This window comes from Epithele typhae (assembly GCF_022376455.1).
Source record: "Epithele typhae strain CBS 203.58 chromosome Unknown BXZ73scaffold_3, whole genome shotgun sequence".
In the NCBI taxonomy this organism is placed as follows: domain Eukaryota; kingdom Fungi; phylum Basidiomycota; class Agaricomycetes; order Polyporales; family Epitheliaceae; genus Epithele; species Epithele typhae.
The window spans coordinates 243,561-266,186 of NW_025954194.1; the positions used below are offsets into that span (position 1 = coordinate 243,561).

The window sequence follows — 22,626 nt, forward strand, 5'->3', positions numbered from 1 at the left end:
TGTGGGAAACAAGTTGAAAACAACCCCGCGACTGCCGAGGTGATCGCTCGGTTCCTCTTCTCCATGAGCGATTGTCTTGATTGAAGATTCGGCTTTCTACAGGTGAGCACCGCGGTGCGGTCGCGCCTGACGCCATACTTCTCCATCGTGCATCCGACAAAGGGGAAAATGTCTGACCTCGCATCCACGGTAGCTGACGCGATGCAGGGCACGGCGGAATGGGACTACTCGACCGGTATAAGTATCCCGGCGGATGGGCCGAACCCATTGGCTAATGAGCACCTTGGCTCTCAGTCTACATGCATCAGATGGGTTGTTGAGATATTGTACATACATTGCCAGAAACCTGTGTGGATGCTATGTCCGTGGGGTTTCAATTCTTCCTGTGTCGTCCAGATCCGAGTCCTCTAGATCCGAGTCGTCCACGAGCCGGTCCTCGAACATCGCCAGGACCATGTCGCGGTTCAACTGCTCCCCAAGATTCTCTTCCCTCATCGCGTTCACATCCCGCTCCCAGTCTTCGATGATACCCTCGGGATCCTCATCTGATACGCCGTAGTCCGTCTCCGGTTCCGACTCTGGCTCGAACTCTTGCGGCTCGTAGTTCTCGAACTCGGACTCGTCCTCCTCTTCTTCGTCCTCTCCCCCGTCCTCCTCCCCCTCCCCCTCTTCCTTATCCTTATCCTCGTCTTCCTCCGGCTCGGCCTTGAACCCTTCGGACTCCTCGTCGCTCCCAGTCTCCCGCTCCCCTCTCACGAACCACGGCATATCCCCCCTCTCCCGCCCGCTATCCGGCACGACCAGCCTCTCCGTCTGCACGAACACCGCGTCCGCAAACCTGACCAGCCTCGCCTCCGCCCCGAGCTCCTCCAGCACCTCCGGCGCGCACACCCGCGGCACGTCCGCCCGGAGCACCCTCCGCAGGTGCCGCACGCGCGCCCCCGCCGGCGCGTCGCAGGACACGCGCGCGAGGCGCTCCTGCGCGCGCACGTCCTCCTCCGTGCACGCGCACCCGTGGCACCACACGTCGAGCGTGCGCAGCGTCGCGGGGCACTTGAGCGCCTCCGTCGGCACGCCCGCGCCGTCGGTCAGCAGCGGCACCGGCGAGCGCGCGGGCGCGAGGACGAGGTGCGCGAGCCGCGGGGCGTGCGCGGCGAGCGTCTCGAGCCCCGCCGCGGCCGTCGGCGTCCAGGAGTGGTCGAACTGCCCCACGCGCTTGGCGGGGACGAGGTGGAGGTAGCGGAGGCGCGCGCCGTGCGCGGCGAGGAGCGCGCCCGGCACCGTCGCGGTGTGCAGCGTCGTGAGGTGCGTCAGGCGGGGGAGGGCCCAGCGCGCGGCGACGTAGGCGACGAAGCCGGGTGAGTCGACGGGGAGCGTGAGGTCCTCGAGGTGCGCGAGCGTCAGCGGGGGCAGCGCGAGGAGGTCGTCTGGGTCCTTGGCGGGCTGGACTTGGTCGAGCTTGAGGACGCGGAGGGCGTAGGCGGCGGTGAGGAGCGCGTGGAGCTCGAGCGTCTGGTCGGGCTCAGGGTGAAGGCGAAGTCGAGCTCTCGCAGGGTCGCCGCGGCGCGTTCGTGGAGCGCGTCGTGCACGTCGGCCGCGGCAGGGTTGAGGAACCAGTCGGGTTGAAGCCCTCCCAGCTGAGGTTGCCGGTGCTGGCGTCGACCGCGATAGGGAAGTTGGGGTGCGGGCGGAATGTGAGCGATCGCAAGGCAAAGCACCGGCGTAGAATGGCCACGAGGTCCGTACGGACGACGGTAGCGCACCGCGGCCAGACGACGCAGTAATCGAGGGTAAGGCGTTGCACTAGCCGTGCGATGTTTTCGCTCGCGAGCGTGCGAGCGAGAGCAGCTATTTGGCCCATGCGCACGAGCGCGATGTCCTCGTATAGAGCGGCCGTCGCGGGTCCAGACCAGAGTGTGCAGACGAGTACGAGTGCTTCCGAAAGCGCATTTCGGTGCTCCAAGGACTGAATGGGCGAAGCTGAGAGGAAGGATCGAGTTGGTAGGGTGGAGCGTGGGCCCAGCGGAAGATACGGAGAAGGATCTCAGGCGGGAAGGCTTCGATATGCGGACGAGAAACCAAGCCAGTATGGAGAAGCTACAGGTCGAAAGCCGGTGGTAAGTGGGTGAGCCAAGTGAAAGCAGGGTTAGAGGCGCACACCACCGTCCCGCATGAGTGCCTTGACAGCTCCTCGTAGAGTGACTAGCTCGACCTGTGCTCGTTTATGGATCTGTAGCGCATGCACACGATAAGCCATCATTGCATTCGAACGCGCACTTGGAGGTATTCGTACAGGTAGGAGATTGCTGACTTGGTCCTCCAGATCCTGCACTGATCGCCGCAGGTGCGCGTTCTCTTCGCGGAGAGTGCCCAGTTCTCGGGCGATGTCCGACAGAGGGCGTTCGACGAGCTGGGTGAGCAAGGCGGAAGCAGATTCCGCGACCTCGCTAGCCATAGCCTGGTGGTATAGTAGTGGCGAGACAACGGCACACGATGGTGGCCGAGCAGTGCAAAAAGCACTCGATACGCGTTGCAGGCACGTGCCCGCAGCCGTCTTGTCGGCCAGTTTTGAAGGCGCCTACGACTCGCCTTATTTAAGCCGCGGCCCACACCGACCGTCAAAATACGTCGCGGTATCGCCACCATATCCGCACACTGAACGCACACAGTCGCCCTCAGGGAGCGGTAGCGGTCCCCGAAAATATTCTAGCACGGGCGTTTTCCGTACCACCGCGAAACAGGAAAGGGTGCGGGAGTGCACTTGTCCGCACTGGTCAGACACGGCGCTCACAAGCCGCCGAGGCCCCGAGTGCCCGCCCCACGGAGACTTTGTCGTGCACGGCGAACGCCGCTGGAGCACGCTTTCCAGGCGTTTGGGTGCCTGTCAGAAGCTGTCAGAGCGCGGTCAGTTTCGCGTCGTCCGTGCCAAGGCCGCACCCAGAGCACTTGTGCGGCCTGGGCGGATGTGCGGAGGCGTCAAGGAAGACAGACTGCGAGCGCCGAGAAAGCACGTCCACCGGGTGCAGGCGCATTTTCGCAGCGTGGCAGAGCGGAGATGGCCCGAATACATGCGTTTGACGACGAGCAGATCCCGGTCGGTCGTGCCCGTTCCGCACCGAATACCACTTATTTCGGGCTGCGCGGGATACCCAGACCGCGCGGCGGGGGTTTGATGCGACAAGAGATGGCATCACACTAGACCGGTGCAAAGTCGCGGACAGCGCCTTCAACGCATTTCATTCCACATCAAACTACGTGCGTCCAGTTATTGCATGCAATACAACACGTTATGTACGAGACAGCGAGCGCCCCTACCGTCGTTCCGCCCTCCGCACGCAGGGGCGATCGAGCGACGGGAACGCCCCAGGCGTAAGAGGGTGGCGGGAAACAAGACAATAACAAGCGTAATAAAGAGAGGTTAAAGGATCGGCACCCAGGAAGGGAACACTGGAGAGCGAGGTGCGTCTGGTATCGTGCACCACGGCACGGGGGCCCATGTGCGTTTACGCCCAGACCAGGTCATGCCAGACAGGCGGCCGAGGCTCTGGGAGGCGAGCTGGCTGAACGCGTCGGGCGAGAAGTCGAGGTCGAACATGGCGCAGCCCGCGCAGCGGTCCGTCGCCTTGACGGTGATCTGGTGTCCGTTGTCTGAAATGCCGGGCATCAGCCGTGTTGTGATCCCTGCGGCGATTCCGACTTACAGTTCACGTTGATCGATTTGCCGCACATGGGGTTGTTGTTCGGGTTGCCGCCGGCGTAGCCGCTGGAACGACTGTCAGACAAAAGCTTGGGCTAAATGAAAACTTCAACTTACGGGTAGTTGTCAAAGAGCTCGTGCGAGACCGCGACAATGAAGTCGGAATCGGTGTTGGTGATACCGCACGCACCGAGACCGGTCGCGTAGTACGTGGCTGCGGTCGCGATGAGCTGCGGAATTCACTATAGCAGGTACTTATGAAAACGAACCTTGGCCGGTGTGCGTGCCGGTAAGGATGCCGAGGGGGTCGTTGGCAGAGCTCGTGGAGGAGGTAGTCGCGGGGGCCTCCGAAGTCGACGTCTTCGTGGTCGCCTTCTGGGTCGTGGTCGTGGGCTCCGCGACGGGGGTGAGGTGGCGGTGGACTCGACGTTCTGGGGAACGACAAGGGAGCTAGAAGTGTGCGTGGAAGAAGAAGAGGAATCGTGTGTTGAAGACGTGGAGGGAGTGGAAGATGAGGTGGATACGGACGAGGTGGTGGCGGCGGAGCTGCTCGACGAACGGGTCTTGCAGCGGTCGCTGGCGCGCTTGCGGACCTTGGGGGGAGCGACAAGTACGGGCTCCGGGGCAGCCTCAGGCATCGCGGCACGGCGGGCGATGTCGTGGTGCTTCACGCCGCGAGCCATGTGGGGGCTGGCGAGGGCGGAGAGGGCGACGGAGAGAACGACGAGGGTCCTGGTGAACATCATGGCGTCTGTCGAGGTATGGGCTCTGTCGAAGGAGTGTGGAGAGCGACGGTGATGGGCTGCTCAAAGGAGGGAGAGCGGCTTAAGAGTAAAGACGGATGGACGACGGACGGGAAGTGGCCGCGAGGAGGAGACGTCGAGGCGCGGGGGAGGGAGGCGAGGACGGGGACGTAAGGCGAGGCGAGGCAGCAACGCCCGAAATAAAGGATTGCAGACCTGCCCAGCGAGCGCCCGCGCACCGTCGGCGACCATCCCCGTCCGCCGTCCGCCTCCGCAGCCCCGGCTCGATCGGCGCAGCATCCCAAATCCATCCCCGTCCCGCCCTGTCCCGCCCCGCCCCTCGCCCGCCGATCGCCTCTCCCGGCCCCGGACAGGGCGCGACGGCCAGGGCGCGATGTGAAGGGCCCGCGCTGCCAGCGCCCCGCAGCACCGCCCGCCGGTTCGGGCTGCTGTCCGCCATGCACACGCGTCGTTTCACTCGTACACCGCCCTTCATACAACAGCGACCCGCGAGCGTACAATCAATGGACAGATATGCATAACCATCAGTTCCCAGCGCTGCCCTTCGCCGCGTACATCTTCACCACACCCGTGCTCGCCGTCTCCTCCAGACTCCGGCCGTACGCGTCGATCCGCCCGAGCAGCATAAGACTTTCCAGCCGGCTTGGCTCCGGCGGGATCTTGAACAGCCTGCTCACGTCCTCCTCAGGCAGCGGCGCCAGGCCCGCGGCCACCCGCGACGCGTTCTCCTCCTTGCGCTTCGCCACATACGCGTCTGCCTTCGACTTCTCGCGCGCAATTTGCCGCTGCAGGTACGCCAGGTTCCCCTCCTCCGTCTTGTAGTGGTCCAGCGCCTCCACGATCAGCTCCAGGTTCCGCGGCATGTTCGCTGTCCCGAGGTCCAGTCTCGAGTACGACGGCGGGATCGCTGCCGAACTGCGGCCAGCGCCGGGTTCGTCACCGCTTGCGACGGCGTGCTGTCCAACAGTTCGCCCAGGAACGCGCTCACAAGCGCATTCGACCGAATCTTGAGTGGGATCTCCTCGAGGATCTTCGAGAACGTGAGTCGGTGGTCGATGAGGCTGCGTGCGTCCAGGTCAGCCCAACCAGTACGGGCGTGCAAAGCCAGTAGTCAGATCACCTCGTGCTGCTAAAGTTGCTCTTTTTGTAGGCGCTGAGGAAGGCCTTTGTGAGGCGGAACGCCCTGAACGCAGCATTTCCGCGTGCGGTTTGCGAGATGTCTACCCGGACCCGTGTCTCAGCGGGCGCACAACAGCACGTTCCGGGGGCATGATGTACGCACCGTGCACAATTACGACGCCACCATGCCGAAGCTTGTCTTGGTGTATGGCTTGGGTGTCAACCAACGTCTGGTTGAAAAACGATCCGAGGGTCATGCCCTGGTAAAACCCGATCACGCTGTCGTCCGCCTGGACCTCTTTCAGCGAGCGCAGCATCGACGCCTGATACCGTGCTATAAACAATCAAACCCCGGCCCGATCAATTATGAGGCTCCGCAGTCGCTATTATGAGCGGAACGACGCACCAACGCCCTTGGAGGACTTGTCGTCTTCATCGTTGGTGTAGTGAGGGAGCGCAAATGAGTTGGAAATCTCAATGGTGCCGTCGAGGTCCAGACCGAGCACCAGCCCATGCGCTGAAGATCCTGGTGCCTCTCGTGCGTGCTTCACGATCTTCGACACCACCTATGGCAATAGAAACCGGACTCGTTAGCAAACGGCCTAGTCACGCGTGCGGATGGGCAGAAGCGCTGCACAGTCCACGACTCCGATCCGTCTCCGTCTCCGTTTACCACAGGGGCTTCTCGCGTCTATCCGCGAAGGCTCCCCAAAAGTTTTGAGCTGAAACGCGCGGTAAGGCACACGTTTCCCATCGGAGGATGAAGAGAAACGTGCGCCCGGAACCGGAGCGTTACTAACGCGTACAGCGCGCCGAGGCAACGAGGCCAAAGCTCGGGGGTTAGATCGCACATACAAACGCGCGCATAGAGGGACATTGCAACGTGCTGCAGACGGCATGCAGAGGACAGACGGAAAGCTCACCATAGCGTCGAGCTGCACACTCGTGACTGGGATTTCCCCCTCGATGTCGACCACCTTCGCCATCGACGCAGGGATGGCTTCATAAGAGGGTGCACTGGGTGTGGGGGCAGACTGAGGTGCGGGTAGGGAGGCGGCGAGGGCCGCGGCCATGGATGTTGCGGCCATTTTCTTTGTCGATTACACGAGAATGACAGTCTTCCAGGCGCAAGATAAGATCTAAGAGGGAGAAGACAGCGAGAGCAAGCGGCAGCGAGAGTGGTGTACTGAAAGCTGATCGGCAAATTTGGACAAGCATCGCAGCTCTGGCCAAAACCGGAGCGAGTCACGTGTCTTTGCCTGAACTGTAGTAGCCTGACTCCTGGAGGTGATTCCACTGGTGTCGGGGCTCGGCACACGCACAGCCATCTCGTTTTACACTGAAAACTGCCAACTGAGTCATCTGTGCCCCAAAGAGGTACAGAGACGTCCCCACCATGAGGGAGAAAGAGGGAAAGTCGAACGAGGGACTGATGCACGGTGCCGCTGACTGGGCGAAATCATCTTATCAGATAAGCGGGCCATCCACGGATAGACGCCGCCCCAAACCGCAGTCCTCCATAACTTGGCCGCTTGCACTCGCTGACCACCCGCTCCCTCCCCCGAACCTGCATGCATCCATGATGTCTCGCGAGTCGCGCATAATTATCCTCCTCGTAATTGATGTTGTCTTCTTCTTCGTCGAGCTCATTGTTGGTTCGTCCTCGCCTCTTCACGCCCTTTCCCGCGCATTCCCCTCACCCGTATGGTTTCCAGGATATGCGGTCGGCTCACTCGCCCTTGTGGCGGACAGCTTTCACATGCTCAAGTGAGTGATTTATTTACTCCTCAAGGCCTGGAGGTGCTGACATTGGTCACAGCGACGTGCTGAGCTTGATTGTGGCTCTCTATGCAATTAGGGCACGCCCTTTCCTCCCCTTTTCTCGTCCACGAATTTATATCTGCCTCGTGTAGCTCACACAACAAACCCACATCGACTCTCGTTACTCGTACGGATGGCATCGGGCTGAAATTTTGGCGGCGTTGATCAATGGCGTCTTCCTCCTTGCCCTATGCTTCTCTATCTTCTTGGAGGCCATCGAGCGGTTCTTCAGCACTCCAGGTATGTTCGTGATCCTCTTCAGCACGAGAATTTAGAGTAACATGTGTGCAAGAAATCTCGAATCCTCGCTTGGTTGTACTTGTTGGTTCCCTTGGGTTGGCATCGAACATCGTTGGGTTGTTCCTTTTCCATGGTATGTCGCCCCCTTGTCCCAAATACTCCATATGATTCATTGCAGTCCAGAACACGGTCATGACCACGGTCATAGCAAAGAAAGTCCATCCGTGTCCAAGCCATCCAGTATGCATTCTCTCGATGATGGCCAAATCACCCCTCGCGCCCCCGCCACTCCCTCGCCCATTCCTCGTCCCAAATCTCGCGACCGGTCCGCCTCGTACTCATCGCTGTATGGCCATCCCGCTGCGACGCGCGCGTCTTTCGTGCAGGCTGCGAACGACGTTGCCCGCGCACGTTCTCCTTCCCCTTCCCGTGGCGGCCGATCACGATCCCAGGCACGCCGCGCCAGCATGTCTACATCGCGCGACTCGGCCATCTGCATCTCAGGGGAAGAGACACCCGAGGCCCTCCAGGAAACGACGCCCCTGCTGAACGGAAATGGAGAAGCGGCATCAGAGGACTCGGGGTCGCATTCGCAAGGCCACGGACACGGCCACAGTCACGGTGGTCATGGGCATTCACACGGAGGATCCATGAACATGCGCGCGCTGGTTTTGCACGTCTTAGGTGATGCTCTGGGCAACGTCGGTGTCATTGCGACGGGTCTGGTCATTTGGCTCACCGCCGTGAGCTGGAAGTACTACTTCGACCCGATCATCAGTTTGGTGATTACCGTCATCATCTTCTCGTCAGCTTTGCCTCTGGGTATGCTTCCGTTCCTATGTCAGCTTCAGACCAAGACTGATTGGACGTCCGCAGTGCGCAGCACCGCGTTCATTCTTCTTCAAGGCGTACCGTCAACGATCTCTCTAGAGGACGTTCGTGACGCGATTCTGGACGTGGACGGCGTTCTGTCCGTGCACGAGCTTCACATCTGGCAGTTGTCGGAGAGCAAAATTGTTGCGTCGGTGCATGTGATGGCTTCGCGCAAGCACGACTTCATGCCTGTGGCGGCACAGATCCGGAAGGCGCTCCATGACCGTGGCATCCACTCAAGCACCATCCAGCCCGAATACCACCCGCCGCGCAATGCGCCCCCAGACGAGCACCTCCGGGTAAGTGTTTTATCGCTCGCCGCGTTCCGGGAGACCAACCCCACCTCCACTCGCAGACGTCGGCCGAGACATCGTGCCTTATTGTCTGTCCCCCGAACCAAGAATGCAGCCCGTCTGAGAACGCCTGCTGTCGTGAGTCTAGACCCTCCTCAATGCTAGACAGCCCTCTGACGCACCGACAGCCCCTCCGCCGACCGATGTCTGAACGCGCTCCAGATATCCCAGTATACATATATCTATCTGTCTTTATCGTACACTTCAGGGATACCTTATTTCATGCCTGGTTCCTGGTAACTGTGCATTACGGTACATTCGTCCACTCGCTTCCACCGCCCACGCGATGCCTCGCTGCGCCCGGTCGAACTCGCGACATCTCAGATCTCAGGTCTCAGACCTCAGCAGCGAAGGTGGGGAAGTTGGCGACGAAGGGCTGCATCGCCGTCAGCCGCTCGAGCACCGTCCGCGCCGTCGCCGACGCCGCACCCCGCCGACGCAGGTCGCCTGGGAGCCGGCGCGCCATCGACGCGACCGACTGCCCGAGCACGCTCCGCTCCTCCCCGCACGCGGCGCCCATCGCCCACTCGAGGTGCAGCGCGACCGTCAGCGATGTCGAGATCACCCCCACGAGCAGGTCGACCGTCACGCGTGCGTGCCCTGCTGTTCCGGCGGCAGTGCGTCCGCCGCCGCGACGACCGCGGGAAGCACGAGATGCAGGAACAGCGGGAGCAGCGGTGGGGCACGAGGCGGCGCGGTGCGGTGAGCACGAACGTCGCGAGCCGCCGGGGGGCCTCGGTTTCCCCAACGTGCGTCGCGGCGGTGACGAGCTGCTCCCAGAGGTCGGTCAGAAACTTGGTCGGGGGCCGGAGCAGTAGACAGCGGTCGACGTCGAGCGCGGGGGCGCGGCCTGCGCGTTCGGCGGTGAGCGCGCCGGTGATCAGCTGGATCGACTGGCTGCTCCAGGTCATGTTGACGTGCGGCGGGGTAGGCATCCCTGGATCCGGAAGGTGACGGTCGTCAGTGAACGTGCTCAGGAAAGGCGGCAATGACGTCGCAGACCTTCTGCGGGAGCGGGGGCACCGAGGGCTCGGCGCGCCGCTTCTACGATGGGCTTGACGTCGAAGTTGCCCATGAACTTCTGGATGCTCGCAGGAAGAGGGTCGGGGAACATGCGCAGGATGAAGGGTGCTGTGAGCGAGAGTACGGGGGGAGGGCAGGAGGAGGACGTGACGATCGTCTTGAGCACGTCTAGGAACATCGGGGCATTGTAGCTGCGACGAACGGGTCAGACCGCCGCGGGGTTCGGAGGATGTACGCGGCTTACGATCGTCGCTGAATCTCTACAAGCATACATCGAACAACCCCGGCCAACGTCCAGTTGAGGACGGGTCCCAAAAAGTACGAGACGCCGTTGTTCAATGCCTCTTTGTCCATCTTCTTATCTTTGTCCCCAGTGTGATATATTGCTAGAGTGAAAATCATGGGAGATATTTTCAGTATTGTTTTGGCTTCGTCGCTCTGAAATCCTTTAGCAGACCAATTTCCAATAGTCGAGTAATAGTACTGACCTGAGAATAGAATCTTCAATCCCGTCACTGCTGGGGTCGAAGAGAGCTTTTGTCCACGCGGACGCCGCAGCAACGTCCTCTGACTTCATTCCTTCCTGGCGTTGCAGGGTCGTCGCACGCATGAAGTCGACACCTACACGCTTATCGCCCACGCTGAAAGGATGCCACCCAAGCTGGGAACATGATCATCACTGGGGGGTCATCCAATGATGAAGAAACCAACGTCAAAGCGAGATAGGGTGGTTTCGATGAACATCACACATCCCCCACGTAGGTCACCGCAGATTGAGGATCGCCTGTGTTTCTCTCGTCAGCATCTCTACCCGTGAACAAAGGGAAGCCAACATACCGACCGTTTCGCAGTCATAATCGTCGACGAACAATAATGCATGCGCCACCAAGTCTATGATTTTAGCGTGTAGAGACAGCATATCCAGCGCCATGTCGTTTTTGTGTAGCATTCTGCAGACTAGGCCCAATGATTCGGCGTCCATGCTCTTGGTCGATGATGTGAACCGCTAAAGGATGATTTAACCCCCAGACAGTGCCGGCGAGAAATTGAACGCATACCTTCACCACCACTTCGGCGAAGGCAGAATGGCTACATGGATCTTTCCAGGCCCGGTACAACATGACCTCAATGTCCTCCGGGCTTGACTCGCTTGACAGTTTGCCTTCGAAGTATCCCTAAGGGCATGTCACAACCCACTAGCGTGTCGCCAATGGAGCGTAGAACTCACAATCAGGTCCACGCCTGCTTCCTGGGCATCGGTTGCCACCCGAGGATGGAAGTCATTGGTGGAGTTAGGACCGAACGAAGAGAGATTGCCCTGTTCCATTATGCCGACTGAAAGCAACTGGTAGAGGAATTCAGATATGAACGTATGCGACCTAACAGATCGCGCCATTCAGTGTTCCGCTTGAGCCATGCCAGAGGTCACGTACACCATAGAACGGTCGCTCGCGGTGTCGGATCCTCCGGTCTGGCCGTTGTTGTCTAACTTCTCCAGAAGGTCAGTTCGGCTCGTAATGTGAGGTAGAGCGTTTTGCAATGCCAGGTGCTGAAAACATAGATGAGCGAGTGCGCAGGGGATGGCAGACGACACAAGATCTACCCAGTCTGCTTCTGAGATGTTGTCAGGTCGGCCTATCTTGCGAAACAAAACAAGCAGGTGAGGTAAACGGCCAACGATGAACGCTCGCCAGATCGCCGACGCTTTGGAGGGTCCGCTTGGACCATATGACTGGGTGAGACATGTCAAGCATGTTATGATAAGCTGCGCGTAAAAGGCCGCAGGTGTCCAGGACGAGGAGCGCAGCAGTGCCACCAACATGGCTACCGCTCGTGGGGTGTCGCCCGAGCCGTAGTCACTGGCCCTGTTGAATATCTGAGTACAGGGTCAACACGGTATCGAGGCCTGACTTGCGCATTGGATTGCATACCAAGTGGTTCAACAGCAGACCAAACGTCACGATGTCCGTCTCTGACCCAGACGTCAACACAGATTCCGCCCTCCCGAGCCCGAACTGAGGCATTTGATTGGACTGCACGGCTTGCACGTCGTCCCCGAGGAGGTTCGAGAGCCTGTACCGGAACCCATCCAGCGCTTGCCGTAGCTCGAACGGGATGCGCATGTTCGTCAGGAGCCCGGTCATCTCGTTCAAGTACAGAGCCGCTTGTGCTGTCGACACCAGCGCCTCTTCCGTCACACACCCTAACAGCAGCAGCAGGAGCTCCGCTGCAGATGCATGCAGCTGGTGCACTGGCGATACGGGTATGATGTAGGAGGTGCGTAGGAGGGACATCGCATAGTGGATGCTTGTCAGCAGTCGCGCAGGGGTCTCGCCGAAAGGCACGGACGAGCCCCAGGCGGTGGGCGAGCCGGAGGCGTAGTGGTGGTCCAGGACTACGCGACAAAGCATGTCCAGGGTCGCGGCACTGTGAAAATTGGGAGACTGTGCGGCGGGCAGGAACACAGCGAGAAACGTCGGCAAGGAAAGTAGGCCGTCCTCAATGGCATGCTTGAGATATGACTGGAGGGTTGGTTCCCCCGGGTAGTCGAGGAAGAGGGTCAAGACGGAGTCTGTGAAAGGATGAGAGGCGGCAGAGATTGACACATAAAAATTACTCACTCGAAATATCGGTCTCGATGCTATGGGCAGTGTTATGAGGCAAGTTCTTCGAGATGAACAACTTGCTGAGCGAGAGCCACTGTTGTAACCGAGGGCTTCAGCACGACGTTGGAAAGGAGGCCCGTCAAAACACACTTTCTGAGCTGGGAGGCCGCTTTGGAACGCGTTCCTGGTCAATTCGCTCAGCGACATCCACAGCAGAGCGGCGGGCTTGTGGCGGTTCGTGTCAAACACTGAGCACGGGCGTCTCCTTCCCAGCACGGCAAGTACTACACACTCAGGAACCCAACCCTGGGCTGAATCAATGCATTGTGGGCAAATATGTATAAAATGCAGATATATGATATGTAGTATGTATCCGGGTCCGCCGATTATGTCCAATGCTCCCAGAGTGCGAAAGGTATTGGTATTGGTATGAGGCTGATTACACCTTGGATATGAGGCGACGCGTCTCTTGAGGTGTGAAACGTAGAATTGTCGAGAGAATCCGGATGAGGTGCGGCTAAGAGTTTGGTTTATCAGTGATGGTGCAACGAGGAACGAATCCGAACTCACCCGCATCTCCTTGTGCTCTAGGAACTGCATGATGACATTCCTGAGATACTCGAAGTTGACTTCTTCCTCTGATTTGACCATGGACGGTGAGGTTGGTCTAGACGAGGTCTCCCTTTGAGGGAGCTCCGACACAGAGGACGTTGGCGATCGCACGTCGGATGTACTGTCGTTGCGAGAGGCCCAGTACCCAACACCAGGTCCACGTTGTTTCTCAAGTAAAGTCACGGATGACTGCACTTTACGCAATTCCTCGCGGAGGGTCTGTCGAACCAGTAAGATTGGAGAATCGGGGGGGGCACTGTCCGTTTACCTTGTTTTGAGCTTTGAGCTGAGCTTCGCGGCCCTTGCTCTCTTCGACAAGCGTCTGCAGATCCGCGGCCCTCGCACCGAGTACTGCGACTTGCGTCTTCGCCACGCTCTGTCAGACAACCAATTTTAGACTCAACCACACTTTCAAGGTCAAAAGTGGATTGACCTCGACCTCCTCCGCCTTCTCTGACTGCGCGTGCAAGTCGACAATTTGCTTCTGGTGCTCTCTGAGTTCGCTCTGCAGCTGCTCGATCTCCTTCCTCAACGACTGCGCGCTCTCCATTTCCTCCTCTTTGCTCCTCTGCGACGACTGGATGGCGGTCTTGAGGGCTTCTATCTCCCGAGCGTGCTCTGCCAGCTTCTTGCTCCAGTGAGCCTCACCTTCGTCCCGCTCACGTTCAGCCTCGGTGAGCCGGCGACGTAGATCCCCAAGCTTGGCTTCGGCTTTGGACTCGACCGTCATGAGCAGGCGAGTGACCTCCTCCGCTGACGGACCGGACGATTGAAGACTGAGGTCTTGGTTGCGACGCGCGTCCGAGAACTCGTCCTGGAGAAGAGCGATGCGGTCTTGGGCTTCTCGGAGTTGATACTGTAGTTCCGTGTTCTGTCCTTGAAGGGACTCCAGAGATGAACGCAACGACTCCAGCTCAGCCTGGCGGAGTTGCAGCTGGTCGAAGAGCTCGTCCTTCTCCCGTGACATGGTCCGTACGCTGCCTTCGAGGTCGGAAATGCGTGTCTTCTTGTTCTCAATCTCCTTGACATGGGTCGTCTGGGCAAAAGTTAGTGAGAGCATATGAGAAAGGCTATGCTCATCGTACCTTGGAAGTAATGGCTTCAAGTTCGTATTGGCCCTTCATGGCGGTCATTTCCTTCTCGAGCCTCTCCTTCAAGGCGATGACCTCCCTGTCGAACTGAGCTCGAAGACCTTGAACGGCGGACTCCCGCTCCGCATTCACTCTCTCGATCTCTGCCTGGAACTTCGCCCTCTCCGTCTTCTCTTTCTCCCGTTCTCCTTTCTCCGCATCTTTCAACGCGCCAAATTCCTTCATTGCATCGTCCCGCTCCTTCTCAGCCTTCACGAGCTTCTGGCGTACCGTCTTTAAGAGCGCGATGGCTTTTGACCGCTTCTCCTCTTCGTCCTTAGCCGTGGTCATGGCCTTGGTGAGTTCACCCTGAAGGCGGTCGGTGTCAGCCTTAAGCTTCGAGATTTCTTGCTCAGCCTGGCTCGAGGAACCCTCAGACGCCTTCAACAGCTTCTCCGCTTCGTCGAGTTGCACCTTGAGCTTGTCGATCTGGTCTGACTGCGACTTCGACTCAAGACGATGAATGTCTCGTAGCTCTTCTATACGTTCGTCGTTGCCTGCACATAGCGTCAGGGAGTCTGCATGAAGTGCGAATGAATGGCAGTATACGTGTGAGCTTGCCCGTGAGCCGTCGAATCTCGTCCTGCGCCATCTCCGTCTTGAAGTTCAGGTTTTGCAAGAACTCACGCAGAGCCTCAACTTCAGACACACTTTCGACCGAAGTCAGCTCTCGGAGAACGAGATCCGCGGCGCGCTTTTCCGCTTGCAAGCGTTTGAACGATGTCGAGACATCTACCCGATGGTTTAGCCGTAGCAGATATCGGAAGAGTAAGACACACACCTGTGAACCGTTGTTCTACCAGTTTCAAGCGCTTTTGCAGGGCATCCACGTCCACTCCATCCCGTACCTTGCCATTGGGCACTGCGTGTTCTTCCGAAGTGTGCTTACGTTGATCGTCATCGCCCACTATTATGGCTTCGGCAGACGCGTCTCCATCGGGAAGGGTCTCTGGGGAACTGGAGTGGGTGGTGTCCAAAGTGCTATCAGACCGAGGCTCAGTTGGAGGTGCAGTGGGCTCTGAGGGAGCGTGTCGGTGTCCGTAGAAGATGTTTGAGCAGCTGGGGTATCTGTTGCAGAAGATTCCAAACTAGAACTTCTTTCTGACGAGGGTGCAGGAATGGCAGCGGGGTGTTCCACCGCGAGACTGATAGCATCTTGCAGGAGTGGTGCCGTGGAACTTTCGCTGGCTTCGCGCAGCGCATTGGGTTCCGCGGAAGGTGAGGGTTGTGCAGTGGTCTCTGGTTCCTGAACGTCACCTGTAGCGGTATGCTCTGGGGCAGCCTGTTCATTGAGAGAAGAGTCCTTGGTTTCGCGGACTGCCGGATCCAAACCCAGCAGTCCCGCAACAGCATCCAGGGAGAGGGGCTCTTCGGACGTTGGTGATGTCAAGGGAGAGTCGGGCAACGGGGTGGAGGACGGCGAAAGGGGGTTGGGGGACCTTTCACCTCGGGAATGTCGTTCACCGAACTTGTAGGAGAAGGCGTGGCCAATGGATGGTCCGCGGTGAGGACGGGAGAGGGGGTCGCTCTTGCGGAATGTGTGGGGGTGGATGCGCCAGACGTATCACCGATAGCAAACTTGGCACGAAGGCGGTCTTCAAGGGTAGAACGCCCTGAAATGCGAGGCTTTGTGCCGGGGTGGGGACTGAGGTGGGTGTAGCCTCTGCAGGCGGAGAAAAGTCTGTCTTCTGTCCCGAGTTTGCTGGACTGGCAGGGCGCTGTGCTGCGAGAGATTTTCGGAGGGTGCTCAGTGCGGACTCGGCGAGCTGTGACGAAGAGGAGAGGGACGCGTGGACACCATCCGAGGATGAACGAGCGTGTGCTTCATCTGCTGGAGTGTCCTGAGAAGACCTCGGACTTTGAGTCTGAGCGAGATTCTCCACAGTGTGGCGCCATTGACTGAACATGGCGCAGAGTGTTGAGAGGGCGGTGGAGGAGTGTGAAGGGTGTTGAAAGCGTCCTGCACGCGTCTAATAGCGCAGTAGTACAGCACAACCGTGCCAGGAACCTGAGGCCTGAGGCCTGAGCTGTACCACACCGGTCCGGTCGCTCGCCGATGGTGTTGACACACAAAGTACGGGTAACATGCAATCAATCCACGTAGCACGGCAATCCACAGGGAAAACTAGTATATGGGTGTAGCGTAGCTACCATACATGTCAAGGGGAATCGGATGCTGCTACTTCCTTCCCTTTGCCATTCGTGGACGGGTGTGAAGGCGGTATCGTAGGTGGAGGAGAAGGGGTTGACATGCTCGTGAGCTGAGGGCCGCCGCCAGCAAGTTGCCAGGCGGGCAGCGAAGGCTTCCCTGGGAGGATGGGAGTAGACGGTCCAGACATGACAGGTCCTCTGCTGAGAAGCAATGCTTTAAGAGATTTGAGCTCTTGTTGCAGCTCCGCAAGGCCTTGCGCGTGGCTCTCCTTAGTTTTGTCAATCATCTGCGCGAATTTGTCAGATAATTCGAGTGACTCAATCGGAGCACTTACTTTTGGTAACATATCCCTAACGTTGTTCACTTCGTCACGAATCTCCCGCATCTCGTCTCTTGTCCTGGCCTCTCCTTCTCGCATGTGTTTAACAACGGCTTCAACCTCCCCCGTGACTTTGACAACCTTCTCGTTCTGCTGGTCTACGGCTGTCCGCACGGCCGCAGTTTCTGATTGAATCTCCTTCAACAGCGCCTCAGCTGCATCAAACTGAGCGGTCATTGCATCTCGGTCTTGCTCGTATGCGGTCGCTGAAGGTGGGCGAAGATGAGGCATGACATATTTCTGAATCCAGGAGTCAGACAGAGAGTGATCATTAACGGACAGAAGCCGCCCACTCGAAACAACGAAGCCGCCCCATAGGCCACCGTTCCTGATACCACGGCGGTGATCTACGCCTATGGTCAGTCGATAACAATTTATACCAAGAGTTACACGAACAAAGTAGTCTCTCCAGTCCCATTGGGGCGGCGGAGGTTGAACGGGCGTATACGGCATTGGACCGTAGGCTGGACCGTAGGTAGCCTGGTAGCCTTGCATGGACGTACGCGACGCGCTTTGATTCACGGCGGCTTGACGCATTGCTTCCTCAATCTCAGGACCATTGAGACCCTTCGCCTCCAGGAACTGTATACGTTGTGCCAGAGGTGAAGCTTGCATCTGACAAGGAGATGAGTGCGTGAATAGCGCGTATCGACGGTACAGACATTACCTTCGGGTCTGACAGGAACGCGACCGCGTTCCGCACGAGCTCGACCCTGTCCGGAGTTGCCATGGTGGTGGCCAGCAGTAGGAGGCGAAGAGACGGAGTGCAGAGAGGATGGCAGGACCTGATCTCGCGTGCGCCGGCTGAGCGGGGGAGGTCGACGCCGGTGGCACGCGCGCGTCTCGTCTCGAATATGGGGCCGGCCGGGAGGCCGGAGTTGCCGAAGCCAGTAAGTGGCGACCGGAGGAAGCCGTGCCGTGGACCCAAAGCCGAATTCTGGTGGTGACCTTGCACGTCACGTCGCGTGTGTCCTCTTGCCTCTCCCTCCCGCCGCCATGTTCAAGGGTCCCCTTCCCGCTACCCGGCTCATTGCTCGCCGCCTCTATGGTAAGTTGTTTTCTCCATGTTCGTGGAGCATGTTCGACGTGATCTGACGCACCGCCAGCGACGCAATCCTTTTCTACTTGTGCACGGAGTTCGGTCAGGTACCCATCCTCCATCGCCCGCACTCCTCTTTGCAGGTCTGTTGGTCGTAGCCTGAGTACATCCATCCCTCAAGTGAATACTGGCTTTCATCTCACGCCTGCCTAGTTGTCACTCGTGGGTATGCCGAGCCTGCCTCGAACAAGTTCTCGCGTGCGAAGCCTCATATGAACATTGGCACCATTGGTACGTGGCATGTCCTCCATTCATTCTCTTTGTGTCCGGTATCTTTTTCTGACATCATCGTGTTCATATAGGTCATGTTGATCACGGCAAGACGACCCTCACGGCCGCTATCACGAAGGTCCTCGCGGAGACGGGTGCCGCCCAGTTCACCGACTACTCGCAGATTGACAAAGCACCAGAGGAGAAGGCCCGTGGGATCACTATCAACTCTTCGCATGTTGAGTATGAGAGTGCCTCTCGGCACTATGGTCACATCGACTGTCCTGGTCACGCCGATTGTATGTTCCTCGCCCAATTGCCTTATTGCGTTGTTCTTATCAGAGACTTTAGACATCAAGAACATGATCACCGGTGCGGCTCAGATGGACGGTGCCATTATCGTCGTCTCTGCCACAGACGGTCAGATGCCCCAGACCCGAGAGCATCTTCTCCTTGCTCGCCAAGTCGGCATTAAAAAGCTAGTTGTCTTCGTCAACAAGGTCGACATGATTGCGGACACAGAAATGCTTGAGCTCGTCGATATGGAGATGCGTGACCTTCTTGCGACGTACAACTTCGACGGTGAGAACACCCCTATTATCATGGGCTCCGCTCTTGCTGCTCTTGAGGGCCGGGACGACGCAATCGGTGCGGAGAAGATCCGTGAGCTCATCCAGGCGTGCGACGAATGGCTCGAAATCCCTGCCCGTAAGTTCCAAATCGTTGCTTGTACACGCCTCGATGCTCATCTTAGAACAGGTGACCTCGACAAGCCGTTCCTCCTGCCCATCGAGGATGTTTTCTCCATCTCCGGTCGTGGAACTGTTGCAACGGGTCGTGTGAGTGCTTTTCCCGTTGGCCTTCTGCGAGACGCTCATCCGTTTCTCAGGTGGAGCGCGGCATCTGCAACAAGGGTGAAGAAGTTGAGATTCTCGGTTTGGGGTCAAAATTCAAGTCCGTTCTCACCGGCATCGGTAAGCTCGCGCTTGCATCGGCCAAAGCTGTCTTCTCAGACGATAATACTTGGCAGAGGCGTTCCACCGAGAGCTCGACCGTGGAGAGGCTGGTGACAACATGGGCGTGCTCCTCCGAGGCATCAAGCGTGAGCAGCTCACACGTGGCCAGGTCGTCATCCAGCCCGGTTCCATGAAGTCTGTAAAGAAGTTCCAGGCTCAGATCTACGTGCGTATATTGCATGCAACTTAATGTGCGTTTCCTAATCGCTGTTACAGATCCTTACCAAGGACGAGGGTGGCCGTTATACGCCTTTCATGGCCAACTACGCCCCTGTTATGTATTGCGCACGGCGAACATCACTTCGTCACTCACGTGGCCAGAAGGTGTCGAAAATGCGGACGAGAAGATGGTTATGCCGGGCGACAACGTCGAGATGATCAACACTCTGCAGACCGATGTTGCTGCTGAGGTTGGGACTCGGTAAGTGTAATGCGTCGCAATTCCTCGAATATACCTGACTTCGCGCTCAGTTTCACGCTCCGTGAGGGTGGCAAGACTATTGGTACGGGTATCATCACCAAAATTCTTGAGCACGCATAAGACGGTGGCTAGTTTGCGATCTCTCGACAACTTCATATATAGATGCTTTTAATGTCTGTGCTTGTAATTCTCTCCCTCCACTCACTGCAAAAGGAGATCTCGAGCTTCGCACACTCGACACTCACTGCACACCTGTATCTTACCCGCATGTTACCTGCATGATTAGTCTAGAATTGCATATGCCTCTACCCTCTGTCTACAGGCGGGAGGAATGATGGGAATGTTCAAGCTACACGTTGCAACCTATTTGGTACGTAAGAGGTGAGGCCGGAAAGCGGCGGCGTGGCGGAGACCTGCAGCCAGTGGTCCGAGTCCGAGCCTGGCCTCAGCGCGGAGCTCCGTCTCCTTTCCATCTTGTTCTCCTCCCGCCCTATCCCTCCCGCCCTCTCCCCCCCACAAAAATACGACAAGGCCTCGTACGCACGCCATGTTCTCTGCGATCCGTCAAGCTTCTCGTTCCGGTTCCGTCGCCCTTCGCGCGGCGCGCATGCCCGCTACCGCCGCACGCGTTGTGCGCCCCGCGCCGACGCTCGTGCGCACGCTGATCAGTGAGTCGCCCTCGCCGCGTTTCCTACCCCACGCCAGCGATGCGTGCTCAAGTCTACGCCCGCAGCGAAGCGGTACACGAAGGACCACGAGATGGTCGCGTTCGATGACGCGACGAGCATCGGCACGGTGTCTATCACCGATTACGCTCAGTCCAGCCTCGGCGACGTCGTGTACGTCGAGCTCCCCGAGGCGGAGGGTGAGATCACTATGGGCGGTGCGTCACCCCCTACGGGCTTCTCGTTGCGGGGGACGTGTATCTGAATGGGTTCGTGCAGACCAAATCGGCGCGGTGGAGAGCGTGAAGGCGGCGTCAGACATCGTGAGTTGTTTATCGTACCATGCGGGCGAGTTTGTCCTCTGACGAAAACGGTTGTCGCAGTACGCTCCGGTGTCTGGTACTGTCACCGAGGTGAATAAGCTGCTGGATGACGAACCGTCGCTGCTCAACAAGTCCCCCGAGGAGAAGGGTATGTATGTATCTCTGTCCGTAATGACAGCATGTTCACCCGGCGCCATAGGCTGGTTGTGCAAGGTTAAACTCAGCGAACCTTCCCAGGTATGTCAGGAACGACGCGTCTCGTGCCACCCATCCTAATATGTTTTCTGTAGCTCGACGAGCTCCTGACCGAGGAGCAGTACAAGGCGCACTGTGACTCAGAGGCGCATTAGTCGACCAGGGAAGGGGAATGGGCAGCTTCAACTGCTGCATGATGGCGTTCGGTCGGGGACATGGCATCTATAGACCATCTTAGCACGCGTGCTTCAACGCCCATAATGACGAATAATAGACGATCGTTGGGTTTTCTCGGAAGGCAGTGGGAGGAAGGATGCATTGAATGGGGTAGGAACATGAACATCTAGTCGGTCTTCTCGCCCCGCGCCTCCATGCGGGCCTTGGCCTCCTTCAACGCCCAGGTGTTGATGCTACGTGTTCCCGTGAACTCAGGGCCGCAAAGACGCGAAGGACGGTGCTCACCTGGTGTCCGGCTTGTAATACAAGAGCACGCAAGCCAGCCCCATGCTGCCGTACATCCCAATGTACCAGGCGGCTTCCCAAGACTCCCATTTGCGCTTCTCTCCCGGCGCAAGAGGCTGTTTGATGATGAAGAAGAATAGACGTGCGATCAGAAACGAGGGGAGGGCGTAGGTGAGGCGGCCGCACCTTCTCGCCGAAGAGGTAGCCAGTGGGCTCGTTGAATTTGGGGCCGTGCCCGTGAGATGCCCACCTCCTGGAGACGGTGGTGGTGCGCGTGGCACACACCTGCCGCTGGAGCGGCCGTAGTGATGATAGCGAGGGCATTGGGGTGGAAGGTAAAGGTAAGGTACGAGCGTTGACGTCGACTTGCGGAGGAGTCGGAACTCTACGAGCCTCAGGGTTAGGGCTTATTGCTTTAGTGACTTGCTTATCCAAACTCATAGCCGCGATTAAAATCAAGTGATGAACGTTCTAAGCTTGCACTATAGTCTATCGCAACACAAGATATAATAGTCGCAGACGTCTTTCGTCTTGCCAGCCCTCTTTGGCCCCGTGAACGCCTGAACCTCCTCCCCATCCGTCTCGTAATCAGGAGATGTAGGGTCCAGTTGGAAGCTGTAACGAGTTGATAGTCAGTTTGGAGACGAGTACTTGTGAAGGTGCTGAACACCTACTTGACAGCCTCGTAGAAGTCTATGGCGGGTGTGTTGTCTACACTCAAACCTCCATGAGTCCAGTATTACTGCAAGTATGCGCGGGTGTTACCTTTCAATACCGTCAGCAGGATTTGCTGCATGCGATAATGTTTCGTGATGACCTTCACCTTTTCCACGAGCCACTGTCCCAACCCGCACCGCCGGTAGTTCGGAGATACCTGAAGCTCATAACTGTTCAGATTTGCGTCAATTTAAGGCGCCGCTGTCCCGAAGATAACATCCACACCAGTATAACTGAGGCACGTCCTCGTCGAAGTCGAACCGGAACGTGGTGAACGCAACCAACGTTCCCTGCTCTCCACTGCACAACAAGATGTATCTGGCATCAGCATGGAAAAGCTCCTCCTTCTTCTCGTCCGGATCCCATCCGAATGACGACGGCTCTGTCCTGGTAGCGATTCATGGTCCGTCGCGTCGAACCGCTGGTGAGATGCTCACAGCGTGCGCATGTTGGTTTCCCACAAGTTCCAGATTTCTTCACGACGCTCCGTGGGGATATCGGACGCGTGAAAAACGGCAGCAGCGTAGCTGAACCCGGTGTTAAGAAGCTCGTCAGGGACGGTAGCATCGAGATGACGAACTTGGAGCCTTTGACAGACACGCTACCGTCGATGCTCGCGGCAGTGGCAATCTCGTTCGCCGATGCCTGGTATTCACAAGTGAGATTATGAGGTAGGACATGGGAGGGCACTACCTTGTTGGCTACCTTGACCCGATGGGATTTTGGCTTTGCTCTGGCCATTATGAGCT

At 58.2% G+C, this 22,626-nt stretch overlaps 10 protein-coding genes across 10 annotated transcripts; 3 read left to right on the plus strand and 7 right to left on the minus strand.

Moving 5' to 3' along the window:
• Nucleotides 1–357: 357 nt before the first annotated feature.
• BXZ73DRAFT_73693 (uncharacterized protein) lies at nt 358–2,455 on the minus strand (the record flags this gene model as incomplete). Its single annotated transcript, XM_048021931.1, has 4 exons — nt 358–1,544; nt 1,615–1,980; nt 2,161–2,230; nt 2,312–2,455. 4 exons carry the CDS (start codon nt 2,453–2,455, stop codon nt 358–360), a joined length of 1,767 nt encoding a protein of 588 aa, XP_047882427.1.
• A 963-nt stretch (nt 2,456–3,418) lies between these two features.
• Nucleotides 3,419–4,443, minus strand: BXZ73DRAFT_96576 (RlpA-like double-psi beta-barrel-protein domain-containing protein-containing protein; the record flags this gene model as incomplete). Its single annotated transcript, XM_048027111.1, has 5 exons — nt 3,419–3,648; nt 3,702–3,763; nt 3,815–3,911; nt 3,967–4,072; nt 4,126–4,443. The coding sequence occupies 5 exons, from the start codon at nt 4,441–4,443 to the stop codon at nt 3,419–3,421; spliced, it is 813 nt and encodes a 270-aa protein (XP_047882428.1).
• Nucleotides 4,444–4,985: 542 nt separating this feature from the next.
• BXZ73DRAFT_87037 (uncharacterized protein) lies at nt 4,986–6,668 on the minus strand (the record flags this gene model as incomplete). The annotated part of the gene is made up of 6 exons (XM_048024392.1): nt 4,986–5,403; nt 5,427–5,522; nt 5,582–5,681; nt 5,744–5,914; nt 5,987–6,146; nt 6,504–6,668. 6 exons carry the CDS (start codon nt 6,666–6,668, stop codon nt 4,986–4,988), a joined length of 1,110 nt encoding a protein of 369 aa, XP_047882429.1.
• Nucleotides 6,669–7,159: 491 nt separating this feature from the next.
• On the plus strand, nt 7,160–9,018 carry BXZ73DRAFT_87038 (cation efflux protein; the record flags this gene model as incomplete). The annotated part of the gene is made up of 9 exons (XM_048024393.1): nt 7,160–7,235; nt 7,296–7,347; nt 7,400–7,439; nt 7,494–7,641; nt 7,694–7,774; nt 7,825–8,463; nt 8,518–8,813; nt 8,870–8,945; nt 8,996–9,018. The coding sequence occupies 9 exons, from the start codon at nt 7,160–7,162 to the stop codon at nt 9,016–9,018; spliced, it is 1,431 nt and encodes a 476-aa protein (XP_047882430.1).
• A 183-nt stretch (nt 9,019–9,201) lies between these two features.
• On the minus strand, nt 9,202–12,703 carry BXZ73DRAFT_87039 (uncharacterized protein; the record flags this gene model as incomplete). The annotated part of the gene is made up of 14 exons (XM_048024394.1): nt 9,202–9,467; nt 9,532–9,804; nt 9,870–10,081; nt 10,135–10,328; nt 10,375–10,551; nt 10,640–10,674; nt 10,728–10,896; nt 10,949–11,065; nt 11,119–11,269; nt 11,324–11,439; nt 11,494–11,766; nt 11,822–12,462; nt 12,512–12,590; nt 12,647–12,703. 14 exons carry the CDS (start codon nt 12,701–12,703, stop codon nt 9,202–9,204), a joined length of 2,760 nt encoding a protein of 919 aa, XP_047882431.1.
• A 232-nt stretch (nt 12,704–12,935) lies between these two features.
• On the minus strand, nt 12,936–17,499 carry BXZ73DRAFT_87040 (peroxisomal membrane anchor protein conserved region-domain-containing protein; the record flags this gene model as incomplete). The annotated part of the gene is made up of 14 exons (XM_048024395.1): nt 12,936–13,013; nt 13,067–13,327; nt 13,377–13,484; nt 13,542–14,144; nt 14,194–14,735; nt 14,788–14,970; nt 15,020–15,187; nt 15,229–15,520; nt 15,557–15,677; nt 16,489–16,676; nt 16,725–17,009; nt 17,063–17,116; nt 17,166–17,384; nt 17,437–17,499. The coding sequence occupies 14 exons, from the start codon at nt 17,497–17,499 to the stop codon at nt 12,936–12,938; spliced, it is 3,165 nt and encodes a 1,054-aa protein (XP_047882432.1).
• A 266-nt stretch (nt 17,500–17,765) lies between these two features.
• BXZ73DRAFT_87041 (translation elongation factor Tu) lies at nt 17,766–19,635 on the plus strand (the record flags this gene model as incomplete). Its single annotated transcript, XM_048024396.1, has 11 exons — nt 17,766–17,817; nt 17,876–17,971; nt 18,022–18,099; nt 18,171–18,377; nt 18,430–18,786; nt 18,838–18,917; nt 18,968–19,052; nt 19,109–19,260; nt 19,311–19,398; nt 19,419–19,515; nt 19,566–19,635. 11 exons carry the CDS (start codon nt 17,766–17,768, stop codon nt 19,633–19,635), a joined length of 1,362 nt encoding a protein of 453 aa, XP_047882433.1.
• Nucleotides 19,636–20,062: 427 nt separating this feature from the next.
• On the plus strand, nt 20,063–20,853 carry BXZ73DRAFT_87042 (glycine cleavage H-protein-domain-containing protein; the record flags this gene model as incomplete). Its single annotated transcript, XM_048024397.1, has 6 exons — nt 20,063–20,183; nt 20,249–20,398; nt 20,460–20,503; nt 20,564–20,651; nt 20,703–20,740; nt 20,794–20,853. The coding sequence occupies 6 exons, from the start codon at nt 20,063–20,065 to the stop codon at nt 20,851–20,853; spliced, it is 501 nt and encodes a 166-aa protein (XP_047882434.1).
• A 188-nt stretch (nt 20,854–21,041) lies between these two features.
• Nucleotides 21,042–21,484, minus strand: BXZ73DRAFT_87043 (ESSS subunit of NADH:ubiquinone oxidoreductase; the record flags this gene model as incomplete). The annotated part of the gene is made up of 3 exons (XM_048024398.1): nt 21,042–21,108; nt 21,161–21,276; nt 21,347–21,484. The coding sequence occupies 3 exons, from the start codon at nt 21,482–21,484 to the stop codon at nt 21,042–21,044; spliced, it is 321 nt and encodes a 106-aa protein (XP_047882435.1).
• A 415-nt stretch (nt 21,485–21,899) lies between these two features.
• On the minus strand, nt 21,900–22,448 carry BXZ73DRAFT_39517 (uncharacterized protein; the record flags this gene model as incomplete). The annotated part of the gene is made up of 3 exons (XM_048018394.1): nt 21,900–22,047; nt 22,103–22,264; nt 22,315–22,448. Coding segments are annotated over 3 exons (444 nt in total), but the record flags the coding sequence as incomplete, so codon positions are not given.
• Between the last annotated feature and the right edge of the window lie 178 nt (nt 22,449–22,626).